The following is a 27320-nucleotide window of genomic DNA, read 5'->3' as shown; positions in this document are numbered from 1 at the left end:
ATTTGAGTAAAGTTTGAAGAAAATTCTTCCATTAGTATAGGATTTATAGAGCGGACACAACATATTGTCTAATATTTGATTGTATGTAAATTTGAAGACTTAAAAAGGGGCATAACTTTGTTAAAATGCAAAACAGAATTATAAAACTTGACCAGCATATCTTAATTGTGACACTTTATATATATTTTAAGTTTCAAGCAAACACCTTTTCTAGATTCAGAAATATTCAAATAAATGTTAAAATTTAAGAATATTTTCTAAGTCAATTTTTGACCTTCAAGTGTGACCTTGACCTTAAGCCAGCAAAAGGGTGCCATGGGTTCTGCACATCCCCTTGTTGAGGTGAACATTTGAGCCAAGTTTGAAGAAAATCCTTCAATTAGTGTAGGACTTACAGAGCGGACACGACATAATGTCTTATATTTGATTGTTTGATATTTGACCTTCAATTGTGACCTTGACCTTGAGCTGACACATTGGCAACATGGATTCTGCACATCCCCTTGTTGAGGTGGACATTTGAGCAAAGTTTGAAGAAAATCCTTCAATTAGTGTAGGACTTACAGAGCGGACACGACATAATGTCTAATATTTGATTGTTTGATATTTGACCTTCAATTGTGACCTTGACCTTGAGCTGACACATGGGCAACATGGATTCTGCACATCCCCTTGTTGAGGTGGACATTTGAGCAAAGTTTGAAGAAAATCTTTAAATAAGTGTAGGACTTACAGAGCGGACACGACATACTGTCTAATATATTTGATTGTTTGATATTTGACTTTCAATTGTGACCTTGACCTTAAGCTGACACATGGGCAACATGGGTTCTGCACATCCCCTTGTTAAGGTGAACATTTGAGCCAAGTTTTTGGAGAAAATCCTTCAATTGGTATAGGAGTTATAGAGCAGACACGAAAATGGAGACGGACTTACCGACCGACCAACTGACCGACCGACGCGACAAAGCGAATCCATTATAGCGCCCCCCCCCCACCTTTTGTGGTGGGGGTATAAATATCAAGAACAAGTTTAATTTATTTGTTTGCATTGCTGATTTAATTTTAACCAAAAAAAAGTAAATAAAAATACACAAGTTGCTCCAAGTCGATGACAGGATGTGTGTTATATCCAACTTTACTTTATACTCAATTTATACTGTTCTGTCAGACTCCTTTCCAACCTGTGTGTATTGAATTTTGTTTTTAAGTCTTGACAATTGTCACATCAAAGGCACTCACCGCATGCAGTGATCATGCAGTTCAGAACACTGATTGGCTCAAAGAACTGTCAGATGAAATAGTCACTTTGGTACATGTTTCACCTAAGGACTTTTTTTGAGTTGATGTCGGTAAATTATGCGTGGCCTAGATTGACCTTAGAGAACTTTAAATAGTTCCCCATTCTTTTCAGCTGTGAGTTACCAAAAAGGATTTTAATCATTAAAGTATGATTTTTTTTTATTCTGTTTATTAATCATACCTTTAAACTTTGCTCTAGGGAGAAAAATAATTAAATTTACAACAGAACTTTCCAGACTATAATTGTGAATTTTTGTAAAAAAATTGTTGAGAAAAAATTACTGTTGCTGAATTTCTGCACCAAAAACAAACTTAAGAAACACTGGATAATGCATGAACATTTAAACACAGGAAATTGACATTCTATCAGCAAATAATTAAAAATAACGGCAAATGTACATTTGCCGTAAGCAATAGTATAGAGGGGTACATTTGCCGTTATTTTTTAATTATTTGCTAAATATATTTTTCAATTATTGATAGAATGTCAGAATCTCCTGTGATTTAAATAAACTAGACTTCTGAAAACCTGTTTCGTAGTTACGGCCCGCAATCCTGATCAGCACGTGTTTAAAGTACACCACTTGTGAAATAATTTTGCGATAATTACCTTTCTTTTCTATTTTCAAACCTTAATATAATGAAGTCATTGCATGACATAAACTTATTCTAGATTGTTTCTTTGGCCAAAACATTTTTGAAACAATATATATTATATCACAAACAAGTTGATGGACTGACCGTACAAAAAAAGAGTAGCGTACAGGATTCAATGGAGTAGATTTTATTGCCACTTTTTTTCTTTTCTTTCTTGAACTTTACTGACAAGACTTTTCTTGAATATTTGTGATTTTATGTTATCAATTAAGAATATTTTTTTCAAATTGCACATTAAATTTTAGGGATCCCAAAGGAATCCCCAGGTATTCCTCCCAATTTCTTGAAATTTCGGAATACAAGAATCCCGTTATCGTCTAACCGAAGAAATATACGCAAATGCGATAGAGAATACTGAATGAGTGTAGGTTTAATACTAAATTTATTGAACAAGATGAATTAAAATCATAATAAAGTTTCCTTTTAAAAGGAAAGGCTTGCACAGTTGTGCCTTCATCCCAACATATTTATTTGTTTTTATTTTTGTAAAAACGAATATTTTTGTCAAAACGATTTGAAATCTATTCTCTATTGTATAAAACTAATAAAGAAAATAATCAATCGTAAAAATACTAACGTGAATATCTATCATACTGAAAGGAAACAAGTGTGCACATTTCATTTAATTAATAAGCATGTTCCCAGATACGATGCGCTATCTATAAATCATCACGTGGTAAGGTTAATGATATGCATGGGCTATTTTTAGATTACCTCACCAAGTTCAGTAGATCTAAATATAACTCGATCATGCACTGTGTGATTTGGACCACCCTTTGAAGACGGAATACTACTACAGTCAACATCCTCTATTGTGTAAAACTAATACAGACAAAAAACAATTATAAAAGAAACTAACTTTTGCGTCTTGAAAAAGAACTGAAACGGAACAATTTCGTTTATAATTTATTACGGTTTAAATCAATAAATCAAGAAAAAATACGAATCCTATTTATATAAACAAACTGGGATTACCGAAGTAACTAAAATAGCTTAGATTTCCGTAATATTACTTCGTCTGATTCCGCAGTATGACAGAATCGCCCGAATTGTCACGATTGCAATCGGAAGTACATCGGCTATTATCATTAATCCGAAGAGTGACGGAAAAGGCCGAAAAGTTGCGATTGGCACGATTTCAGCTGGTTTCCCGTTCAATCATGCACTTATAAATGTAAGCAGAAAACCACCTAACCGGAACAGGTTTTCCAAATGAAATGGCTTGCAGCCGTGGCTGCAAGCCAAAAATAGAGTGGTTGACAGTCTTTGATGGCCCGTGACCGATTTTTTTTTTCTTTATTTTTTTTTTTGTGTGCAAATTTTAGGCGGCCCGAATTTCATTTTAGGCGGTCGAATCTGCCGCTGGTCGCCACTTAATGAAAACCCTGAGACAAGAACTATTCAACATTAGCCATACACCAATTATAGCAAAAGTACTGTTTACATTACACTTGTTTCTAATTATCAATTGAGAAAACTAAATAAACAACAAAAGATGCGTAAAAAATTAAATTCTATTGGTACTGAAGACATAAATACTTGCATTTATTCCGCATTATGTAGCACATTTGCGTAAATTTATCGCTGCCATCTTCAAGCATTAAAAGAAACAACATCGAACACGGATACAGTCGAGACTGCCTTAGCGACCCCCTGATTTCAATGACTCCCTGTCTTATCCGACCTTGTTTCAGTTCTCCCAATGTATTTTCCTATATTAAACCACTCCCTGTCATATGTGACATTTAGCGACCCTAATTGTCTGGTCTCAATGCAATGTTTTGTCTGATTTAAACAACTTTCACACCTTTTAATTGTCCGGTAATCAGATAAATAATACCTATTTTAACACCCAGAGGGCCAAAATAATTAAGTTAACATGTATACAGGTATCGAGTGACGTAGCTTCTGTTCCCTACTGTCATGATGCAATGGATGTGTGTGTGTAATGTACATAATGACCTGAGTAAACTGGATTAAGACTTGTGTCAGATTTTTTTTTTAAATTATAGAGTGCCAACGGAAGATTTTTTTAGGCAGCATTTTTTTAATTTACCTTTCTATGGCTGCATAATTAATACGGAAAAAATATTGATACCAAACCAGAAAAAGCTTTGGATATGGATATGTTTAACTTTGAATGCATCAAATTCCAGTTTATTTTATACCATAAAGATTCAATTTAAATCTTAAAACAAAAAATAAAATTTAATTTTATATGATATACATGCAAATATATGTTTTACATGGATTCTTATTTTATTTACATCAAAAATTTTAAGAATATATATGTTTATTTGCAATTGGTTAGATATTATTCCTTCATACAGTTATGTATGTTAGTCACAATGGTTTATAGACAGATAGATGGTACTTAAATTTAATTTTCTTTGAGACTGTATTTAGAGACTCCCTGTCATATGTGACCTTTTTCTGAAGATCCCTTGGAAAGTCACATATGACTGTATTCACCATAAGGATATCTTGTTCTAATGGACATTATGCACTGATTTGAATAAGAAAAAGAATTTTTCAGTATTCATATACAAATATATGGTAGTGTTTGCTCATTTCTTAAATTGTTTACTTTTATCTTTTAATTAAAATTATTAAATTGACTTTTAGCCGTGCAATAATTAAAAGAGAAATCACTCACATACAAATCAATTTCGTTAATTTTGATAAAATTAATTTAAAGTTATGCGCAATTATCACGATTGTCAAAATAGAAACATGGTTGTTAGAAAATTTTCACAAGTTTTGAGGGTCCGCAAGTGGATCAGCGGCAATTAGTCTGGCTTCGAATAATAGGTGTGAATTCTGTCATAATTATATAATTGGGACCAAAATTTTACTTCGAAAAATATTTGGGTAATGCAATTCAAATAATGTGTTTGTATTTATATTGTCTTATATAGAGATAAAAACGGGACTCCCAATCTACTTCGGATAATGCCGGATAGAACTCCGCAAGACGGATATGTTGCCTTGTGAACAGTATAGCTGTCACTTAGGCATTTTCTTTTTAAATATTGGTTGTTTATAAACACCGCTCTTACAATATACATGTACCTTGAACTTTAGTGGCATTTGAACTGATTGTAACAATGTTGCATCAGGATTGATGTAGCTTGAATAGCTTTTATTGCTTAGAAAATTGGCCCACATAAAAATCAAGCATTATGATTAACAAAGAGCAATAACTCTAAAATGATAAAGTACTGAATACCAGTTCTTGTGCACTGCACTTCTGTAATTAGATCGATCATCGTATGAAGTTTCAAGTCCTCCTGGACAAAAACTAGAAATGTGTCCATAGGACATGGGTGCCCCCACACGCCACTATTCGGTCAATCTTATGACTCTACGTCAAATATTTTTTGGACTACATGTGCCACAAGTTAAAACAAAAAATCTTTTACTAAGTTAAGGGCAAGAACTTTACAAATACTGAATATATCCACAAGCAAACCCCAAGGTGCATAAGTACACATGCTGACCAACATTCATGCATGAACAAGTTAAAAATTGCAAATTTATACTACTGTAAGTCAATGGCAATAACTCTAGCAAAACTGAAAAAAATCCACATGCAAAGTCAAGGTGCATAGCTTCACAGTGATGTTGATCATTATTCCTGTAATTTAGCGATGTTGATCATTATTCCTATAAAGTTGGTTGATTCTAACTCAAGCACTCAAGGAACAAATAACACAACATAATGAAAAGGTTTTTACTAAGTCAAGGGAAATAACTCTACAAATATTGGATAAATCCACAAGCGAAAGCCAAGGTGCACAACTACATATGCTGAGCAACCTTCCCATAAGGTTTAATGACACTATGTCAAATCCTTTTTGAGTTACATGCGGCACAAGTTGAAAATTGCAAAAAAAAGTCAAGGGCAATAACACTAAAAATATTAAATAAATCCAGACAAAACTAGAACTGCCACTGTCATGGCGTGAATACCCCCTCATACCACTTTGTCAGAATCAACAGTGGCCATTTAGAGCTCAAAGACAACCACCCTGCCAAATCTGAGGTTACTAAGCCAGTGCATTGCTAAGATATGTATTCTCCATGCTTCAAATGTGAAAATTTTAAAATCAAGTTTTTTTAGTCAAGGCCCCTGTGACCTTGACCTTTGACCCTGTGACCTCAAAATCAATAGGGGTCATTTAGTAATCATAACTAACCTCCATGCCAAATATGAAGACTGTGGGTCAATTTAGGAATCTCAAGTTATTGGGCCGATAAGCTTTTTTTTAGTCAAGGCCCCTGTGACCTTGAACTTTGACCCAGTGACCTCAAAATCAATAGGGGTCATCTACTAATCATGACTAACCTCCATGCCAAATATGAAGACTGTGGGTCAAAGGAATCTCAAGTTATTGGGGGGACAAGCTTTAATTTAGTCAAGGCCCCTGTGACCTTGACCTTTAACCCAGTGACCTCAAAATCAATAGGGGTCATTTAGTAATCATGACTAACCTCCATGCCAAATATGAAGACTGAGGGCCAAAGGAATCTCAAGTTATTGGGCGGACAAGCTTTTTAAAGTCAAGGCCCCCGTGACCTTCACCTTTGACCCAAAATCAAAAGAGGTCATCTACTAATCATGACTAACCTCCATGCCAAATATGAAGACTGTGGGTCAAAGGAATCTAAAGTTATTGGGCAGACAAGGAAAAACTGACCGACGGCCTGACGGACAAGCTGATTCCAGTATACCCCCATTACAACTTCGTTGTGCGGGGGTATAAATACCCAGGAGCACTACTACACTCTATGCCAAATCCTTTTTGAGTTACATGTGACACACACAAGTTGAAAATTGCAAAATGTTACTAAGGAAGTGGGCAATAATAAAATTACTATGTAAATCCACACGAAAATACCCAGGTGCACAACTAAACATGCTGATCAACAATCCTGTAAAGTTTCATGACTCTACGTCAAATCCTTTTTTAGTTACATGCGTTACAAGTTGAAAATTGCAAAATTTTACAAAGTCAAGGGCAATAACTCTAAAAATACTAAATAAATCCAGACAAAAATACCCAGGTGCACAACTACAGATGCTGATCAACATTCCTGTAAAGTTTCATGACTCTAGGTCAAATACATTTTGAGTTACATATGACACAAGTTGAAAATTGCAAATTTTTACTAAGTCAAGGGCAATAACTCTAAAAATACTAAATACTGTGTAATATTAGATTGTTTGATATTTGACCTTCAATTGTGACCTTGACCTTGAGCTGACACATGGGCAAAATGGATTCTGCACATCCGCTTGTTGAGGAGAATATTTGAGCCAAGTTTAAAGAAAATCTTTCAATTAGTGTAGGACTTACAGAGCGGACACAACATACTGTGTAATATTTGATAGTTTGATATTTGACCTTCAATTGTGACCTTGACCTTGAGCTGACACATGGGCAACATGGGTTCTGCACATCCCCTTGTTGAGGTGAACATTTGAGCCAAATTTGAAGAAAATCTTTCAAGTAGTGTAGGACTTACAGAGCGGACACGACATACTGTGTAATATTTAATTGTTTGATATTTGACCTTCAATTGTGACCTTGACCTTGAGCTGACACATGGGCGACATGGGTTCTGCACATCCCTTGGTTGAGGTGAACATTTGAGCCAAGTTTGAAGAAAATCTTTCAAGTAGTGTAGGACTTAACAGAGCGGACACGACATACTGTGTAATATTTGATAGTGTTTGATATTTGACCTTCAATTGTGACCTTGATTTTGAACTGACACATGGGCAATATGGGTTCTGCCCATCCCCTTGTTGAGGTGAACATTTGAGCCAAGTTTGAAGAAAATCCTTCAATTGGTATAGGAGTTATAGAGCGGACACGAATATGGAGACGGACCGACCTACCGACCCGACAAAGCGAATCCATTATAGCCCCCCCCACATTTTGTGGTGGGGGTATAAAAAGTATGAAAATTAATAAAGGGTTATAACTCAAAAATAAGAAGTGCAGAGTACCAGTTCTTGTACACTGCACTTTTTCTTAATGAGATCTATCATCCTATGAAGTTTAAAGACCATAGCTTTTATACTTTAGGAGAATTGGCCTCGACAAAAATAAAGATTGAAAATTAACAAAGGGCAATAACTCAAAATATAAGAAATGCAGAGTACAGGTTCTTGTGCACAGCACTTCTTCTTAATGAGATCTATCATCCTATGCAGTTTCATGTCCATAGCTTTTATACTTTAGGAGAAATGGCCTGGACAAATATAAAGTATAAAAATTAACAAAAAAAAGTAACCCCTATATGTCGCCTTTTTCAAGACGACACAAAAATTAACAACGGGGAAGTAACTCAAAAATCATCATCTACAGAGTACCTGTTTTTAAACATTTCACTGCTTCTCAATACGATATATCACCCTATAAAGTTTTAAGTCCAAAGCTTTTATAGTTCATGACAAATTGCTCAGACAAAAATAAACTACGAAAATTAACACAGGACAAGAACTAAAAAATAACAAGTGCCAAGTATCGGTTCTTGTGCACTGCAATTCTTCTTAATGAGATCTATCATCCTATGAAGTTACAAGTCCATAGTTTTTATAATTCAGGAGAAATGGCCTGGACAAAAGTAAAGTATGAAAATTAACAAAGTGTAATAACTAAAAAAATAAGATGGGCATAGTACCGATTCTTGTGCACTGCCCTTCTTCTTAATGAGATCTATCATCATATGAAGTTTCAAGTCCATAGCTTTTATAGTTTAGGAGAAATGGTTCAGATAAAAATAAAGTATGAAAATTAATAAAGAAAGGGCAATAACTCAAAAATTAAAAAGCGCAGAGTAACGATTCTTGTGAACTGCACTTTGGGTCATGCATGCATACCAAGTTTGTAGTCAATCCGACCCATAGTGACTGAGTTATACTCTGGACAAGCCTAAGGGGCCGCCAACAACAACGCCAACACTGCTAACAAAAGTAACCCCTATATGTTGCCTTTTTCAAGGTGACACAATAAAGGTTTGTCAAATAACTGGGGTCGGACTGTATATACATATAACAAAAACCTATGACCCTCCACCCCCTCCCTCCCATTTTGACACTGGAAGCAAAATTTGAACAAATTTAGTAGAGGACCTATAGATGATTTTGTATACCAAATATCAAAGCTCTGGCCCTTGTCAGACCCTGTGACCTACTTATGCAACAGACTGGAACCATTTGAACAACTTGGAAAGGGAACCACCCAAGGATCATTCCTGTAAAATTTGTTTAATGTGCAGAAAGAAATTGTTGACAAAAAATCAATAGGGTTCATCTGCTGGTCATGAACAATCATCATACCAATTTTGAAGTTCCTAGGCCTAAGTGTCCTTTAGGTACTGATCAGAAACAGTTTTTACCTACAAGGTCAATGTGACACTGATGACGGATGCAGGAGATCACAATAGCTCACCATTAGCAATTTGTAGAGTGTTAATGTATTTAAGCTGTTTGACCTAGTTTTGGACCCAAGGTATTTTGATATTCAAACAACCTTTCCAACCAATTTTCAGGATATTTGGAACAAAACAGTAGCTACTTAAGACTGTTAACAAGATTTTTTATTTTAGCTTCTGTGACCTAGTTTTCCATCCGAGATGACCCCTGTTCAAACTGATGTTCAAACTCGTCTGAGCAATTACTTGAACAAACATCCTGACCAAGTTTGATCACACTTTTTGTGTCGCCTTGAAAAAACGACATAGTGTGACAGTTTTTTAGTTTATAAATTATGGAGAGTAATTTTACTTTGGATTAAAAACAGAGTCTTCATTTTATCAGTAATGAATACAAGTGCTACTAATTTGTTGTAGATGTTAATTGCATTTTCAGGTTACCATAAATCATTCTGATAAGCACAATACCTGAGCTGGTCAGGTCAATTATCTAATACATGTTAATCTGTTATACCAATTTATTACAGTTCCAGGTAACCTGATCTTTTCAGGTACTCTAAATGAATATATGACATTTTCAGGTCATACCCACTTTCTGTCGGGTTACTTATGCAATATCATTTAACATAATTTAACATTAGTCAATTTCAGTATACTAATCATTTCTTCAGGTATACCTGAACTTTTCGGGTTATGTTTTAGTATAAATAGTAGGTTTATTCTCAGAAAGGGAGAGATGGGGATAGAATTTTGAGATAGATTTGGAGATTAGATTGAGTTTTGGATTAGATAGATTTTGATTGGGAGATGAGTTTGAGATTAGATTAGGATGGAGATTAGGGAGAAATATAGAAATATGGAAAAGAAATTATTTGAGTACTTCAGTATAATTCATCAGAAATATTGTTTTAATGTAAATATTTGAATAATGTCAAGTTTGAGTGTAATAACTTTTAATATGTTTGTGTGTTTGCGAATAAATGAATAAATGAAAAATAAATAAGTAGAAGTAGAAACTGTATTCGTATGTGTTTATTTCGGGCCTGCTGAATGTTACTTTCATGCTAGACTTTGTTAGCCAGACTTACCTCTCCAATGCTACCTAAGGAGAAGAGACTAAGTTTGGTTACAATATAGGGGTTACTTTTGTTGGCGTCGTTGTCGGCGTCCCCTAAAGTTTGTCCGGAGCATAACTCAGTTACCATAAGTCGGATTGACTTCAAACTTGGTATGCATTCTTCTTTCAATAACCCGAAGTGCAGTGCACAAGGACCGGTTCTCTGTACCTCTTAATTTTTTAGTTATTGCCCTTTGTAAATTTTCATACTTTAATTTTGTCTGGGCCATTTAATCTCTTCAACTATAAAAGCTATGGACTTGAAACTTCATAGGATGATAGATATTATTAAGAAGATGTGCAGTGCATAAGAACCGATACTCAGCACCTCCTAATTTTTGAGTTATTTCCCTTTGTTAATTTTCATACTTTATTTTTGTCCGGGCCATTTCTCCTAATGTATAAAAGCTATGGACTTGAAATTTCATAGGATGATAGATCTCATTAAGAAGAAGTGCAGTGCACAAGAACCAGTACTCTGCATTTCTTATTTTTTGAGTTATTGCCCTTTGTTGATTTTCATACTTTATTTTTGTCCAGGTCATTTCTCCTCAAGTATGAAAGCTATGGACATGAAACTTCATAGGATGATAGATCTAATTTTAAAAAAGTGCAGTGTACAATAACCGGTACTCTGCATTTCTTATTTTTGAGTTATTACCCTTTATTAATTTTCATAATTTTTTTTTGTCCAGGCCATTTTTCATAAATTATAAAAATATATTATAAATAAAAGATATAGACTTGAAACTTCATAGAATGATTGATCTTATTGATAAGAAGTGCATTGCACAGAAACTGCTGCTCTGCACCTATTATTTTTTTTGAGTTATTGCCCTTTGTTTGTTTTCATATTTCATTTTTGTCCTGGCCATTTCTCCTAAACTATATTGTTCACAAGGCGACACATCTGACTCGCAGAGTTCTAGTATTTATACAAAAATATATGACCCTCTAGAGTGTTTAAAAAAGAGTTTATTTATTTCTAACTCCTGTGACCTACTTTTTCATCTGAGATGACCCATGTTCAAACTCAAACTCGAACTCCACTGAGTACAGTAAACTCCGCTTATAACGAACTCATCGGGACATTCAAAATATGTTCCTTATATCCGGAGTTCCTTGTAAGCATATAGCGAATAAGTTCCTTGTATCAGGAGATTTTATAGCGAACAGATTTACATATAACGAACTGATTGTTTATTATCTTCCGTCATTTTGAAGAGCATTTGATTAAGAAAAATTAGTCATTTATTTCTATTTATGACACAATACCCGAGATTGTACTTTTTTGAAAATCCTTTGCTATTTCAGTTTTAGTTTTACTCCCTTTCTCAATTTCTCATAAAATATCATATTTTCTTTCTAAACTTAGTGCTTTTTGTTTTCTTTCCATGATGAAGAATAAACAAGTTCTTCGATTGTTCTTTCCTTTTATATTGAAGATCTTCTATTACATTTTAATGAAAATATAGATTTCTTTTCATTTCAATCAAGCAAACTTTGTACTTTTCAATGGAGTATGCCTACAAGCATGCGTGATTCTGTATAAAACCGATTATAAATGATCATAATTTATTTACTCGAGCAAAATTATTAAAGAAAAAAAATATTACAATAAAAGGAATAACTGTTTTATCTTGGTGACAAGAACTCATGCTAAAAGTATCCTAAATAGAAAACTATTACGTACTGCTGCGGAATCTATTTACGGACAGCCGGTATTTTAGTGTTCGTTATAAAAGTGTAATTTTCTGTACTTTTAACTAAATTGGGACTTACAAATGAGTTCCTTATAAGTAACCGTATATTTTTGTATTAAATAAAGAAGGGCAAAATTCGGGCCAAAATAAATTGTTCCTTATAACCGGAAGTTCGCTATAACCGTGTTCGCTATAAGTGAAGTTTACTGTAATTATATTATGTAGTGAATGAAGTAAGCGTTTTTTTTTTTTACAAACAATTTTTTCAGTAATTAAAACAGTTAGTAATTAAAACAATCTATTTGATGCTGAAGCTCAGTTTAGACTATTCAGTCAATGACTGTTCTGTCATATATAGAGAATTCAAATGTCCACCAGAAAATCTGCAGTATTCAGTTGTGTCTATTATGATACTAATTATGGATAGAAAAGTACAGGTTATTTGATTTGTTGTGATATGTTCATAATAAAACATCATAATTACAACAACATTTCAAGTTTTGAAAGTAAATATTAAATAAACTATTTTTAAATGTCTGCCAACTTATACATATACATTACATGCATAGACATGTAGAATGACTCCTAGTAATGGATACGGTACGAGTTTTTCATTGACGTAAGAAGACAATTTGCTAGGATTACAACAAATTGACCAGGGCGAAGCCGAGGATAAATTGTTCGTCCTGGCGAATTGTCTTCTTCACGTCTGTAAGGAGACACTTTTGAAGAATATAAGAGTATATGTATCTGACTTATACAACGTTTAAGTGTAAAAGAACAGATAAATTAATAAACACATTAAATACTATATAGATCTAATTGAAATTAAATGTATCTTCACGTTGAAAATATAAAACTATAGAAAATATTTGCATGGCCTTTAAGCTGTGAGCAGTGAAAGGTGTAGGTAAATTGTATTTGCACGGAATTTTAGTACACTTATTTCTATTGGACAGAATTCACTTTAATTCAGGATAAACAATGACAAATTAACTGCCTTCATCTGAGAGATGATTTATATCATTCAACATTGAATCCGTCTCTGAACATGTTTTACGTCAATGCTTTATGGATAACATTTTGGACCCCAAATTTGATAAGTTTTATTATTCACATGCTTAGCTTGCAATGGCAATGTTCAGCTGTATATGGCCGATGATTGTTTGTGGATGGGGGCCTGGGACCAGATAAGGTCAATGCTGAAATCAACAGTAACTATGTTCCTGGAAATCGCCATCCAATTTATTTGATTCATTTCTCAACAAACTGAATTTACTTATGAGTTGTGCTATCAAGTTCGCTACAACTTTCTGTAGCTATGGTATCCTGTTTGAGGCAGTTAAAAAATTGCCTGTTACGATTTAAGATTGACTAAATCTCTTGTTTACGCTCGACTATTTGAAAAATTGTGAGAGCTATTGTAATTGTGAATTTTGACAGAACTATGGCCTCTTTGAACTTAGAAAATATCTATATTATTCAGGCTCTTGTTTTATTATCAAGCACTTAGAAAAGTCGAGGGCACTTGCTCTTGTTAATAGATATATAGCGTGATTTAACATTCTTTTTCGAAGAACTTGTACAATAGACACTGGTACATTTTGATTTGCAGGAAAGGATTAAAAAAGTATGAGAAACAAATTCAACGTTGAATGGCGCGAAAAGTTTCTTGCGAGAATGTAAAATCTTGTCTCTATATCTATAAAATACAGAAAGGCGGGCCAAGACTTAAGAAAAAAATAACATGTCAATAGGACTCCTTTAACTGGCCAAAGCAGGACACCCTATATTTCAACTGTATTAAATCCACATGGAAAGTAACTGTTATTTAAAAGTGTCTTCTTAAAGACGTAAAAAGACACTTTTTGAATAGCTCTGCTGGGGTTAGTCATATAAATATAGATGTTACATGCAGGTATCTACAGAAGTTAAAAATATTTGTAGCACATAATAATTAGAAGTATCGACCAACTGATTAAAAGACAAGGTGTCCTAGTTGACTTTGTTACAATTACTTGAACAAAAATCCTGACCAAGTTTGATGTCAATTAAGACAAAAATGTGACCCTTGAGTTTTAACAAACTAAATCGACAGACAATGAACAACAGACATTCAACAATTCTAACAGCTCAACCGAGCCAGTTTAGGTGAGCTAAAAAAGTTACTGGTTAATGTGGTACATGACTTAGCTAATGTAGCAATATAATTACCTTTAAGCTATAAAATTAACTTAAATCCATTGGTCTTACCTTATAATTGACAATGGTGTTAAACTTACAGCTACTGTACTTACCTTGTAGCTATGGTACTGGCAGCAGATGTAACTATTACATATGGCAGATTATTGATTGTCCCTAACAAAAACAATCCTACCTGAAAGTATATTCAAAAGGTTTTAAGACAGATCAAACTATAACTATCACTAAATGTGATTAATGCCTCCCCCCCCCCCCCCCCCCCCCCCCCCCCCCCCCCCCCCCCCCCCCCCGCAAGACTGCTTCCGAAATGAGGAAGTTACTACTAACAAAATACATTGCAAAAGAATTGAAATAGAGTTATGGTTGTGGGCAACTAAAGATAGTTGTGGTTCTTGTTTTTCACTGTGGCTGACCATTGATGAAGTTTTATTAAACAAGATATATTTATAAAACATGTATGCCCCCTATCGGCAGAGGAATTAAGTGTTCACTATAATTATATTCTGTATAAACAAAGGGCCAAAATTAAATAAAAAATTATTCAATCACAAAACCCCGACAAAATGCGCCAGGGCACTGGATGACAAAGCTACTGTGAAAGTTTGAACAAAATTCGTTGAGAAATGAAGGAGTTCAGCACAGAAGAATTTTTTCACTATATATTCTGTATTAGGAAAAAAAAACAAAGGGCCATAATTAGGTCAAATATTATCCAATCACAAAACCCCGATAATGTGAGCCAGGGCACTTGATAATAAAGCTTCTGTGAAAGTTTGGTCAAAATCTGTTGAGAAATGTAGGAGAAGTTGCTCATGGTAAAAATTGTTCACTATATAATCTGTATAAGGAAAAAAAACTAGACCTATCACTGAAGGTGATTAATACCCCCACCAGCAACTTTGACTTTTTGAAAAATAAGTAGTCTGAAGAAAAATTTGAACACAAACTATCAACTGTGTACAAAGAAATATTTCAATTAATTGTAATCCCAACTGGGGTCTCTAAATAAGCTTGCTTTTCACAAAGTTTGAATACAATATCTCATGTCTAACTCTAGTTATTATCCAAAAACCATTTTTCTATTTTTAGTAACAGTGACCTTGACCCTAGGGGGTCCAAATGCAATACCAACCAAGGTCTTCATATAAGCTTGCTATACACCAAGTTTGATTACAATATCTCATTCCTAACTCAAGTTATTGTCAGAAAACCATTTTTTATTTTTAGTAACAGTGACCTTGACCCCAGTGGGCCCAAATGCAATACCAACCCAGGTCTTCATATCAGCTTGCTATACCCCAAGTTTGATAACAATATCTCATTCCTAACTCTAGTTATTGTACAGAGATTTTTCTATTTTTAGTAACAGTGACCTTGACCTTGACCCCAGGGGGTCCAAATGCAATACCAACCCAGGTCATTATATTAGCTTGCTATACACCAAGTTTGATAACAATATCTCATTCCTAACTTTAGTTATTGTCCAGAAACCATTAAATAACGGTGACCTTGACCTTGACCCCAGGGGGTCCAAATGCAATACGAACCCAGGTCTTCATATAAGCTTGCTATACACCAAGTTTGATAACAATATCTCATTCCTAACTCTAGTTATTGTCCGGAAACCATTTTTCTATTTTTAGTAACGGTGACCTTGACCTTGACCCCAGGGGGTCCAAGCGACTCCAAATTTGATAACAATATCTCATTCCTAACTCTAGTTATTGTCCGGAAACCATTTTTCTATTTTTAGTAACGGTGACCTTGACCTTGACCCCAGGGGATCCAAATGCAATACCAACCCAGGTCTTAATGTAAGCTTGCTGTACACCAAGTTTGATAACAATATCTCATTCCTAACTCTAGTTATTGTCCGGAAACCATTTCTCTATTTTTATTAACAGGGACTTTGACCTTGACCCCAGGGGATCCAAATGCAATACCAACCCAGGTCTTCATATAAGCTTTCTATTTGCCAAGTTTGATAACAATATCTCATTCCTAACTCTAGTTATTGTCCGGAAACCATTTTTCTATTTTTAGTAACGGTGACCTTGACCTTGACCCCAGGGGGTCCAAATGCAATACCAACCCAGGTCTTCATATAAGCTTGCTATACACCAAGTTTGATAACAATATCTCATTCCTAACTGTAGTTATTGTCCGGAAACCATTTTTCTATTTTTAGTAATGATGACCTTGACCCCAGGGGGTCAAAATGCAATACCAACCGGAGTTTTCACATAAGGTTGCTATATACCAAGTTTGATTACAATACCTCATTCCAAACTCTAGTTATCGTCCGGAAACCATGATGTGGACCGACCGACCGACGGACCAACGGACCAACCGACCGACCGACCGACAAGCTGACTCCTATATACCCCCCCTAAACTTAGTTTGTGGGGGTATAACAAAGGGCCATAATTAGGTCAAATATTATACAATCACAAAACCCTGACAATATGCGCCAGGGCACTTGATGACAAAGCCTTTGTGAAAGTTTGGTCAAATTCCGTTGAGAAATGTAGGAGGAGTTGCGCACAGAAAATTGTTCACTATAATTATATCCTATATTGGGAAAAAAAAACAAAGGGCCATAATAAGGTCAAATATTATCCAATCACAAAACCCCGATAATATGCGCCTGGGCACTTGAGTACAAAGCCTCTGTGAAAGTTTGGTCAAAATCCATTGAGAAATGTAGGAACAGTTGGGCACAGAAGAAATTATTCACTATATATTCTATATAAGGAAAACAAGAGGGCCATGATGGCCCAAAGTCGCTCACCTGTAAATAGGCCCCTGGAGCGGGGCCAGTTTTAACCCCAGGGCTTTTATTTGAACAAACTTGGTTGTATATGTATGCATGTAATATATATATATATATATATATATATATATATATATATATATATATATATATATATATATATATATATATATATATATATGTATACATATACATACATACATACATATAGATATATATACATAATATGTATATATCTATATATATATATCTATATATATATATCTATATATATGTATATATACATTTATATATATATATATATATATATATATATATATATATATATATATATATATATATATATATATATATATATATAATATATATACATATTTACATATAAATATCAAATATATATCTGTATATATATAATATGTATATATCTAAAAAAAAAAAAGTCAAGCTAATGAATGACCCCGGGGCGGGGCCAATTTTGACCCCAGGGCTTTTATTTGAACAAACTTGGTAGACACCCATGAGAACATGTTTCATGCTAAATATCTTAGCTCTAGCTCTTTGAGTTCTTTAAAAGAAGATTTTTTAAGTTTTTACTATATGCACATAGGGAAAATCAATGACCCACGGGGGCGGGGCCAATTTTGACCCTAGGGCTTTTATTTGAACAAACTTTGTAGACACTCATTAGAAGATGTTTCATGCTAAATATCTTAGCTTTAGCTCTTTGGGTTCTTTTAAAGAAGATTTTTTAAGTTTTAACTATATGCATATAGGGAAAATTAAAGACACCCTGGGGCGGGGCCAATTTTGACCCTAGGGCTTTTATTTGAACAAACTTGGAAGACACTCACTAGAAGATGTTTCATGCTTTATATCTAAACACTAGCTATCTGGGTTTTTTCAAAGAAGATTTTTAAGTTTTTGCTATACACAGTCATATAAGGAAAATCAATGACCCCCGGGGCGGGGCCAATTTTGACCCCAGGGCTTTGATTTGAACAAACTTTGTAGACACTCACTAGAAGATGTTTCATGCTTAATAGCTAAACTCCAGCTATTTGGGTTTTTTTAAAGAAGATTTTTTAAGTTTTTGCTTTACACATATAAGGAAAATCAATGACCCCCGGGGCGGAGCCAATTTTGACCCCAGGGCTTTTATTTGAACAAACTTGGTAGACACCTATTAGAACATGTTTCATGCTAAATATATCTTAGCTCTAGCTCTTTGAGTTCTTTAAAAGAAGATTTTTTAAGTTTTTACTATATGCATATAGGGAAAATCAATGACCCCCTGGGGCGGGGCCAATTTTGACCCTAGGGCTTTGATTTGAACAAACTTGGTAGGCACTCATTAGAAGATGTTTCATGCCAAATATCTAAGCTCTAGCTCTTACGGTTTTTTAGAAGAAGATTTTTTAAGTTTTTCTTATTGGTTGCCATGGCAACCAGAGTTTTTAATGGAATTTAAATTTTTGAACAACTTTGAAAGGGGTCCACCTAAGGATCATTTCTGTAAAGTTTGGTTGCAATTGGCCATGTAGTTTAGGAGGAGATGTTGTTTGAAAAGTTTGACGCCATTTTTTGAAGGACGCACGACGCACGACGCACGACGCACGCAGAGTGATGACAAAAGCTCACCTTTGAGCACTTCGTGCTCAGGTGAGCTAAAAAACAAAGGGCCATAATTAGGTCAAATATTATCCAATCACAAAACCCCGACAATATGTGCCAGGTCACTTGATGACAAAGCTTCTGTGAAAGTTTGGTCAAAATCGGTTGAAAAATGTAGGAGGAGTTGCGCACAGAAGAAATTGTTTACGCCAGCCCTTCTGCCCATCTGCCCGCCCATCCGCCGACATACGTCAATCTATTTACCAGTTTTTTCCTTCGGAAAACCTGGTTAAAAATTATCTACTGGTCATGACTAGTCACCAGGTAATAATTATTGTGACCCCATAGGTTGTGTGCAGCAATTTTATGACAAAGTTTTTACAAATGTTACAAAAGGATATATGCATAAAATTTTATGAATCATGTAGGCCTCATAAATGACAACCAAGTTGTTATCATAAGACCTTCAAATGTGTATACGAAAAACATTTTTAGTTTAATATAAAAATATCAACCAAGGCAACTTGAGTTGTTGATTTATTGGTCAGAAACCGTCTTTAAGTACAAGGTCAATATGACACTGACCCCCTGACCCCAAAATCAATAGGGGTCATCTACTGGCCATTTAGACCAATGCACCTACAAAGTTTGAGGACCAGTAGTTATGGGCTTGTCAAGTTATTGATCAGAAACCGTTTTCACCTACAAGGTTAATATGACCTATGACCCCTTGACCCCAAAATCAATAGGGGTCATCTAATTGTCAAGTCAAATGCATCTATGAAATTTGAGGGCCAACAGGTCATGGGTTGTTACCAAGAAGATAAATATGACCTTGACATTTGACCCCTTGACCCCAAAATCAATAGGGGTCATCTACTGGTCATGAGCAATCATCATACTAAGTTTGAAGTTCCTAGGCCTAAATGTTCTTTAGTTATTGATGGGAAACTGTTTCTTCCTTCAACGTCAATGTGACCTTGACATTTGACCCCTTTGACCACAAAATCAATAGGGTTCATCTGCTGGTCATGAACAAACATCATATCAAGTTTGAAGTTCCTAGGCCTAACCATCCTTTAGTTATTGATCAGAAATCTTTTTTACCTAAAAGGTCTATGTGACCTTGACATTTGACCCCTTTGACCCTAAAATCAATAGGGTTCATCTGCTGGTTATGAACAATCATAATACCAAGTTTGAAGTTCCTAGGCCTAAGCGTCCTTAAGTTATTGATCGAAAACCTTTTTTACCTACAAGGTCAATGTGACCTTGAACTTTGACCCCTTGACACCAAAATCAATAGGGTTCATCTGCTGGTCATGAACAATCATCATACCAATTTTGAAGTTTCTAGGCCTAAGCATCCTTTAGGTATTGATCAGAAACCGTTTTTACCAACAAGGTCAATGTGACCTTGACCTTTGACCCATTGACCCCAAAATCAATAGGGGTCATCTACTGGTCATGAGCAAGGTCTATTTACTCCAAGAATAAATTGACAGTCAGGGAAACATGATCTCTAAAACACAACATTGAGAAATTTGATTACAGCTGTGTTTCAGTCATTACAGTTGATGGTTAGTATTGATATTGCACATTGTTGTGCTTATTTTTTTGAAACAGTGATGTCAAAATGTTTTTACATAATCAACTTGACTATTCTTTCTTACATATTTCCCATGGTGTTTGTATAATTAAAAATGTTAAAATAATTGCATTTTGGCAAAATCTGTATTGCATAAAGTCTAATTAGCCTTCTGTCTGTTTTCATAGGAGATGCGCTGCATTAAGGGAGAGTGTTTGTACGACTGTAGATGTCATGCCAATCTCACGTGGAGTTCCCTTACTGTGCCTCCACCATTGGATGACCAGATATTTGTGCCCATTGTGCTGAGCTAGAAGCACAGAGAAATCCGGAACTGTTAACAAAGTATAGGATTGTACTTCAAGTTTGTGAGAAATGCATCACTGCCCACAAGAAAAACATTCCCCATAGATGTCCTATAAAAAATGAATAATGTGAACCTAAATTTTGTTGGTATTTCCACAATTAGGACTGTGGCTTAACTGTTTACTTGTCTGAATTTTTTTTCTGGTTTTGTTACTTACTTTTCATTAAGTGAAGATAAAATGTAAACAGACTTTAAATTGTTGATGTATAATGATGTCTTTTGTTGTTCAGTAGTTATTTTGCATATTATAAATGAGTATATTTGAGTGTTCTAGTCATCCACATATATTTGAGTGTTTTCGTCATCCTCTCACATGTTGGGTAAATGTGCAAAATTTGCTTTTGTTACATGATTGTATTTTTTTTAAAAAAGAACTATACTTCTTGTATTGACTAATTGGAAGATATAAAAACTGAAATAAAAAGTAAGATATATCAATTTTAAAATGTTTATTCACAATTATATTAAATCGTTTTTCCCAACAGACAGAATCAAACCAAAAACATTTATGTATTTCCAAAAAAAAAAATCCCTACCTACCTACCCAACTCTAAAAAGTAGGGTCGGGTGAAAGAAAACAAAGACTTTTTTAAATGTGGCCTAAACACTAATTGTGATAAAGTAAACTTCAAAATGGTAGTGTGACCTTGACCTTTGATGTAGGGACGTGATTATTGGACGCGACACATCGTCTTGATGTTGTAGACATTTATGCCAAGTTACTTCAAAATCCTTCCATGCATGACAAAGCTACAGTCCGTAAAAGAATGTGTGTACCTATTTACTCTAATTGCAACAATGTGAAACTTCAAAACTTCCTTGACCTTTGAGGAAGGGACCTTGTTTTTGGAAGCGACACATCGTCTTGATGTGGTAGCCATTTGTGCCAAGTTATTTCAAAATCCCTCAATGTATTACAAAGTTACAGTCCGGACACATATGAAGTGGGACAGACGGACACACAGACAGTGCTATTATATTTTATAATGCCTCCCTTAGATGGCATAAAAAGTAAGCTCTCGGGTATAAATTGTGTCTAAAATAGAAATAATTGACTGAATAATTTTTTTTAATCAAATGCTCTTTAAAATGGCGGACGATTGTAATCAGTTTGTTATGTGTAAATCTTATCGCTATAAAAGCTCCTGATACAAGGAAATAATTTGCTATATGCTTACAAGGAACCCAAGATATAAGGAACAGATGCGGAGTTTACTGTAACAAGAATTTGTTACAGAGTTACCAACGTCCCCCGCCTCGAGGAAGTTTTATATGAAGCATAAAATTGTGCTATTTCAAAAGATTGAGGAATGGATCTCAGGATTTTCAGTCCAAAATTATAATCAATGCTAGATCTGTCTCATAATTGTGAACAATTGTGGCAAGTATTTACAAAATCCCTTCAAAGATAAGAAAGTTATGGACCAGACACAACATATACCCTCAAATAGACAATTTTGACTTGAGAGTTATGATTAATATAACTTTTGTAGAAATTTACAAACTACATCACCAGGATACAACACTAAATGTTAAGGGCCAGTTACACAGACGGTCGGTCCCCAATCGGTCATTAAATTTTAAATTTACTAGCTGTTATGACCGGTTGTCATGCGTGATTTTATTCCTAGTTTTCTGTGTAAACGGCCATCGGTGACAGAAAGCAAACTCAAACGGGGTTGGGTCGGTGATTAATATGTTAAAATACTATCGGTTTTCATCCTTTGTAAATCGGAGCTAAATCGGGTGTAATGCTGATTAATCGGTGTTTGATAGCTAGTCATCAGTGGTTAAACACTTTCCGTCAGATATGGCAAATGATTCATATTTGGTTATCTTTGTCCGATCGGCGATATCGGTGATTAAGAGCTTGCATATAGGTTGCTGTCGATTATTTGTAAAATATTTTCACAGATTGAGAATTTTAAACATGTTTAATGGAATTTAAATTTTTGAACAACTTTGAAAGGGGTCCACCTAAGGATCATTTCTGTAAAGTTTGGTTGCAATTGGCCATGTAGTTTAGGAGGAGATGTTGTTTGAAAAGTTTGACGCCATTTTTTGAAGGACGCACGACGCACGACGCACGACGCACGCAGAGTGATGACAAAAGCTCACCTTTGAGCACTTCGTGCTCAGGTGAGCTAAAAAACAAAGGGCCATAATTAGGTCAAATATTATCCAATCACAAAACCCCGACAATATGTGCCAGGTCACTTGATGACAAAGCTTCTGTGAAAGTTTGGTCAAAATCGGTTGAGAAATGTAGGAGGAGTTGCGCACAGAAGAAATTGTTTACGCCAGCCCTTCTGCCCATCTGCCCGCCCATCCGCCGACATACGTCAATCTATTTACCAGTTTTTTCCTTCGGAAAACCTGGTTAAAAATTATCTACTGGTCATGACTAGTCACCAGGTAATAATTATTGTGACCCCATAGGTTGTGTGCAGCAATTTTATGACAAAGTTTTTACAAATGTTACAAAAGGATATATGCATAAAATTTTATGAATCATGTAGGCCTCATAAATGACAACCAAGTTGTTATCATAAGACCTTCAAATGTGTATACGAAAAACATTTTTTAGTTTAATATAAAAATATCAACCAAGGCAACTTGAGTTGTTGATTTATTGGTCAGAAACCGTCTTTAAGTACAAGGTCAATATGACACTGACCCCCTGACCCCAAAATCAATAGGGGTCATCTACTGGCCATTTAGACCAATGCACCTACAAAGTTTGAGGACCAGTAGTTATGGGCTTGTCAAGTTATTGATCAGAAACCGTTTTCACCTACAAGGTTAATATGACCTATGACCCCTTGACCCCAAAATCAATAGGGGTCATCTAATTGTCAAGTCAAATGCATCTATGAAATTTGAGGGCCAACAGGTCATGGGTTGTTACCAAGAAGATAAATATGACCTTGACATTTGACCCCTTGACCCCAAAATCAATAGGGGTCATCTACTGGTCATGAGCAATCATCATACTAAGTTTGAAGTTCCTAGGCCTAAATGTTCTTTAGTTATTGATGGGAAACTGTTTCTTCCTTCAACGTCAATGTGACCTTGACATTTGACCCCTTTGACCACAAAATCAATAGGGTTCATCTGCTGGTCATGAACAAACATCATATCAAGTTTGAAGTTCCTAGGCCTAACCATCCTTTAGTTATTGATCAGAAATCTTTTTTTACCTAAAAGGTCTATGTGACCTTGACATTTGACCCCTTTGACCCTAAAATCAATAGGGTTCATCTGCTGGTTATGAACAATCATAATACCAAGTTTGAAGTTCCTAGGCCTAAGCGTCCTTAAGTTATTGATCGAAAACCTTTTTTACCTACAAGGTCAATGTGACCTTGAACTTTGACCCCTTGACACCAAAATCAATAGGGTTCATCTGCTGGTCATGAACAATCATCATACCAATTTTGAAGTTTCTAGGCCTAAGCATCCTTTAGGTATTGATCAGAAACCGTTTTTACCAACAAGGTCAATGTGACCTTGACCTTTGACCCATTGACCCCAAAATCAATAGGGGTCATCTACTGGTCATGAGCAAGGTCTATTTACTCCAAGAATAAATTGACAGTCAGGGAAACATGATCTCTAAAACACAAACATTGAGAAATTTGATTACAGCTGTGTTTTCAGTCATTACAGTTGATGGTTAGTATTGATATGCACATTGTTGTGCTTATTTTTTTGAAACAGTGATGTCAAAATGTTTTTACATAATCAACTTGACTATTCTTTCTTACATATTTCCCATGGTGTTTGTATAATTAAAAATGTTAAAATAATTGCATTTTGGCAAAATCTGTATTGCATAAAGTCTAATTAGCCTTCTGTCTGTTTTCATAGGAGATGCGCTGCATTAAGGGAGAGTGTTTGTACGACTGTAGATGTCATGCCAATCTCACGTGGAGTTCCCTTACTGTGCCTCCACCATTGGATGATCAGATATTTGTGCCCATTGTGCTGAGCTAGAAGCACAGAGAAATCCGGAACTGTTAACAAAGTATAGGATTGTACTTCCAAGTTTGTGAGAAATGCATCACTGCCCACAAGAAAAACATTCCCCATAGATGTCCTATAAAAAAATGAATAATGTGAACCTAAATTTTGTTGGTATTTCCACAATTAGGACTGTGGCTTAACTGTTTACTTGTCTGAATTTTTTTTTCTGGTTTTGTTACTTACTTTTCATTAAGTGAAGATAAAATGTAAACAGACTTTAAATTGTTGATGTATAATGATGTCTTTTGTTGTTCAGTAGTTATTTTGCATATTATAAATGAGTATATTTGAGTGTTCTAGTCATCCACATATATTTGAGTGTTTTCGTCATCCTCTCACATGTTGGGTAAATGTGCAAAATTTGCTTTTGTTACATGATTGTATTTTTTTTTAAAAAGAACTATACTTCTTGTATTGACTAATTGGAAGATATAAAAACTGAAATAAAAAGTAAGATATATCAATTTTAAAATGTTTATTCACAATTATATTAAATCGTTTTTCCCAACAGACAGAATCAAACCAAAAACATTTATGTATTTCCAAAAAAAAAAATCCCTACCTACCTACCCAACTCTAAAAAGTAGGGTCGGGTGACAGAAAACAAAGACTTTTTTAAATGTGGCCTAAACACTAATTGTGATAAAGTAAACTTCAAAATGGTAGTGTGACCTTGACCTTTGATGTAGGGACGTGATTATTGGACGCGACACATCGTCTTGATGTTGTAGACATTTATGCCAAGTTACTTCAAAATCCTTCCATGCATGACAAAGCTACAGTCCGTAAAAGAATGTGTGTACCTATTTACTCTAATTGCAACAATGTGAAACTTCAAAACTTCCTTGACCTTTGAGGAAGGGACCTTGTTTTTGGAAGCGACACATCGTCTTGATGTGGTAGACATTTGTGCCATGTTATTTCAAAATCCATCAATGTATTACAAAGTTACAGTCCGGACACGAATAAAGTGGGACAGACGGACACACAGACAGTGCTATTATATTTTATAATGCCTCCCTTAGATGGCATAAAAAGTAAGCTCTCGGGTATAAATTGTGTCTAAAATAGAAATAATTGACTGAATAATTTTTTTTAATCAAATGCTCTTTAAAATGGCGGACGATTGTAATCAGTTTGTTATGTGTAAATCTTATCGCTATAAAAGCTCCTGATACAAGGAAATAATTTGCTATATGCTTACAAGGAACCCAAGATATAAGGAACAGATGCGGAGTTTACTGTAACAAGAATTTGTTACAGAGTTACCAACGTCCCCCACCTCGAGGAAGTTTTATATGAAGCATAAAATTGTGCTATTTCAAAAGATTGAGGAATGGATCTCAGGATTTTCAGTCCAAAATTATAATCAATGCTAGATCTGTCTCATAATTGTGAACAATTGTGGCAAGTATTTACAAAATCCCTTCAAAGATAAGAAAGTTATGGACCAGACACAACATATACCCTCAAATAGACAATTTTGACTTGAGAGTTATGATTAATATAACTTTTGTAGAAATTTACAAACTACATCACCAGGATACAACACTAAATGTTAGGGGCCAGTTACACAGACGGTCGGTCCCCAATCGGTCATTAAATTTTAAATTTACTAGCTGTTATGACCGGTTGTCATGCGTGATTTTATTCCTGGTTTTCTGTGTAAACGGCCATCGGTGACAGAAAGCAAACTCAAACGGGGTTGGGTCGGTGATTAATATGTTAAAATACTATCGGTTTTCATCCTTTGTAAATCGGAGCTAAATCGGGTGTAATGCTGATTAATCGGTGTTTGATAGCTAGTCATCAGTGGTTAAACACTTTCCGTCAGATATGGCAAATGATTCATATTTGGTTATCTTTGTCCGATCGGCGATATCGGTGATTAAGAGCTTGCATATAGGTTGCTGTCGATTATTTGTAAAATATTTTCACAGATTGAGAATTTTAAACATGTTTAAAAATCCCAATCAGTAATTTTTCACTGATGAAACTTATCTTTCCCCAATAGCAGTTGATAGGTGGAAAACAGGTGACCAATAGGTGATATTGGTGTTAAATACGTTGTCATCGGTTCACTACATAATTTGGTTAAAAAAACTACCCATCAATCACCGACGGCTCTGTGTAACTGGGGTGTTAGGAACAGAAGTAGATCATTTTTGTATCTATACAATTGAACATTTCCTTTATGCAGCTATGGAGGTCAAGGTCATATTTCAGCAACAATGTGCAGCTGTGTATAATGTTCAGATACAAAGGCCATCATGAGTATATTAATTGATACAAAATGAAAGTGTAGTAATATTTGGTACTCATCGTTACAATGTATGGATGAGTACCTTTGTACTAGCGTTTTTAATACAAAACCGGTTTAATACATTCATTGTTCGCTCGAATGATTCGAGCTGTATTTAATCAGGGTTTTCATATTCGAAAATCAGTTTCTAGCAAGCAACTCTTAGGGACACTCACGCATTCAAATTTCAACATGGAACCTTACGAAGTATAGCGGTTAGTAGAAT

The 27320-nt window shown here is 34.9% G+C and overlaps 1 protein-coding gene across 5 annotated transcripts in view; it reads right to left on the bottom strand.

The window, feature by feature from the left end:
• The window catches only part of LOC132759576 (battenin-like), a 295062-nt gene that overhangs the window by 236910 nt on the left and 30832 nt on the right, over window positions 1–27320 (bottom strand). For all 5 annotated transcript variants that reach the window (XR_009629738.1, XM_060751386.1, XM_060751389.1 and 2 more), the window contains exon 3: window positions 14523–14602. Coding sequence is in view for 4 of the 5 variants with exons in the window: in XM_060751386.1 (XP_060607369.1) it covers window positions 14523–14602 (80 nt within the window). In the remaining variant the exon portion in view is untranslated. The remainder of the gene's footprint in view (window positions 1–14522; window positions 14603–27320) is intronic.

Source organism: Ruditapes philippinarum, unplaced genomic scaffold, assembly GCF_026571515.1.
Source record: "Ruditapes philippinarum isolate M1 unplaced genomic scaffold, ASM2657151v2 ctg301_1_1_1_1, whole genome shotgun sequence".
NCBI classification, from domain to species: Eukaryota; Metazoa; Mollusca; class Bivalvia; order Venerida; family Veneridae; genus Ruditapes; species Ruditapes philippinarum.
This window is presented reverse-complemented; position numbering and strand designations above follow the sequence as displayed.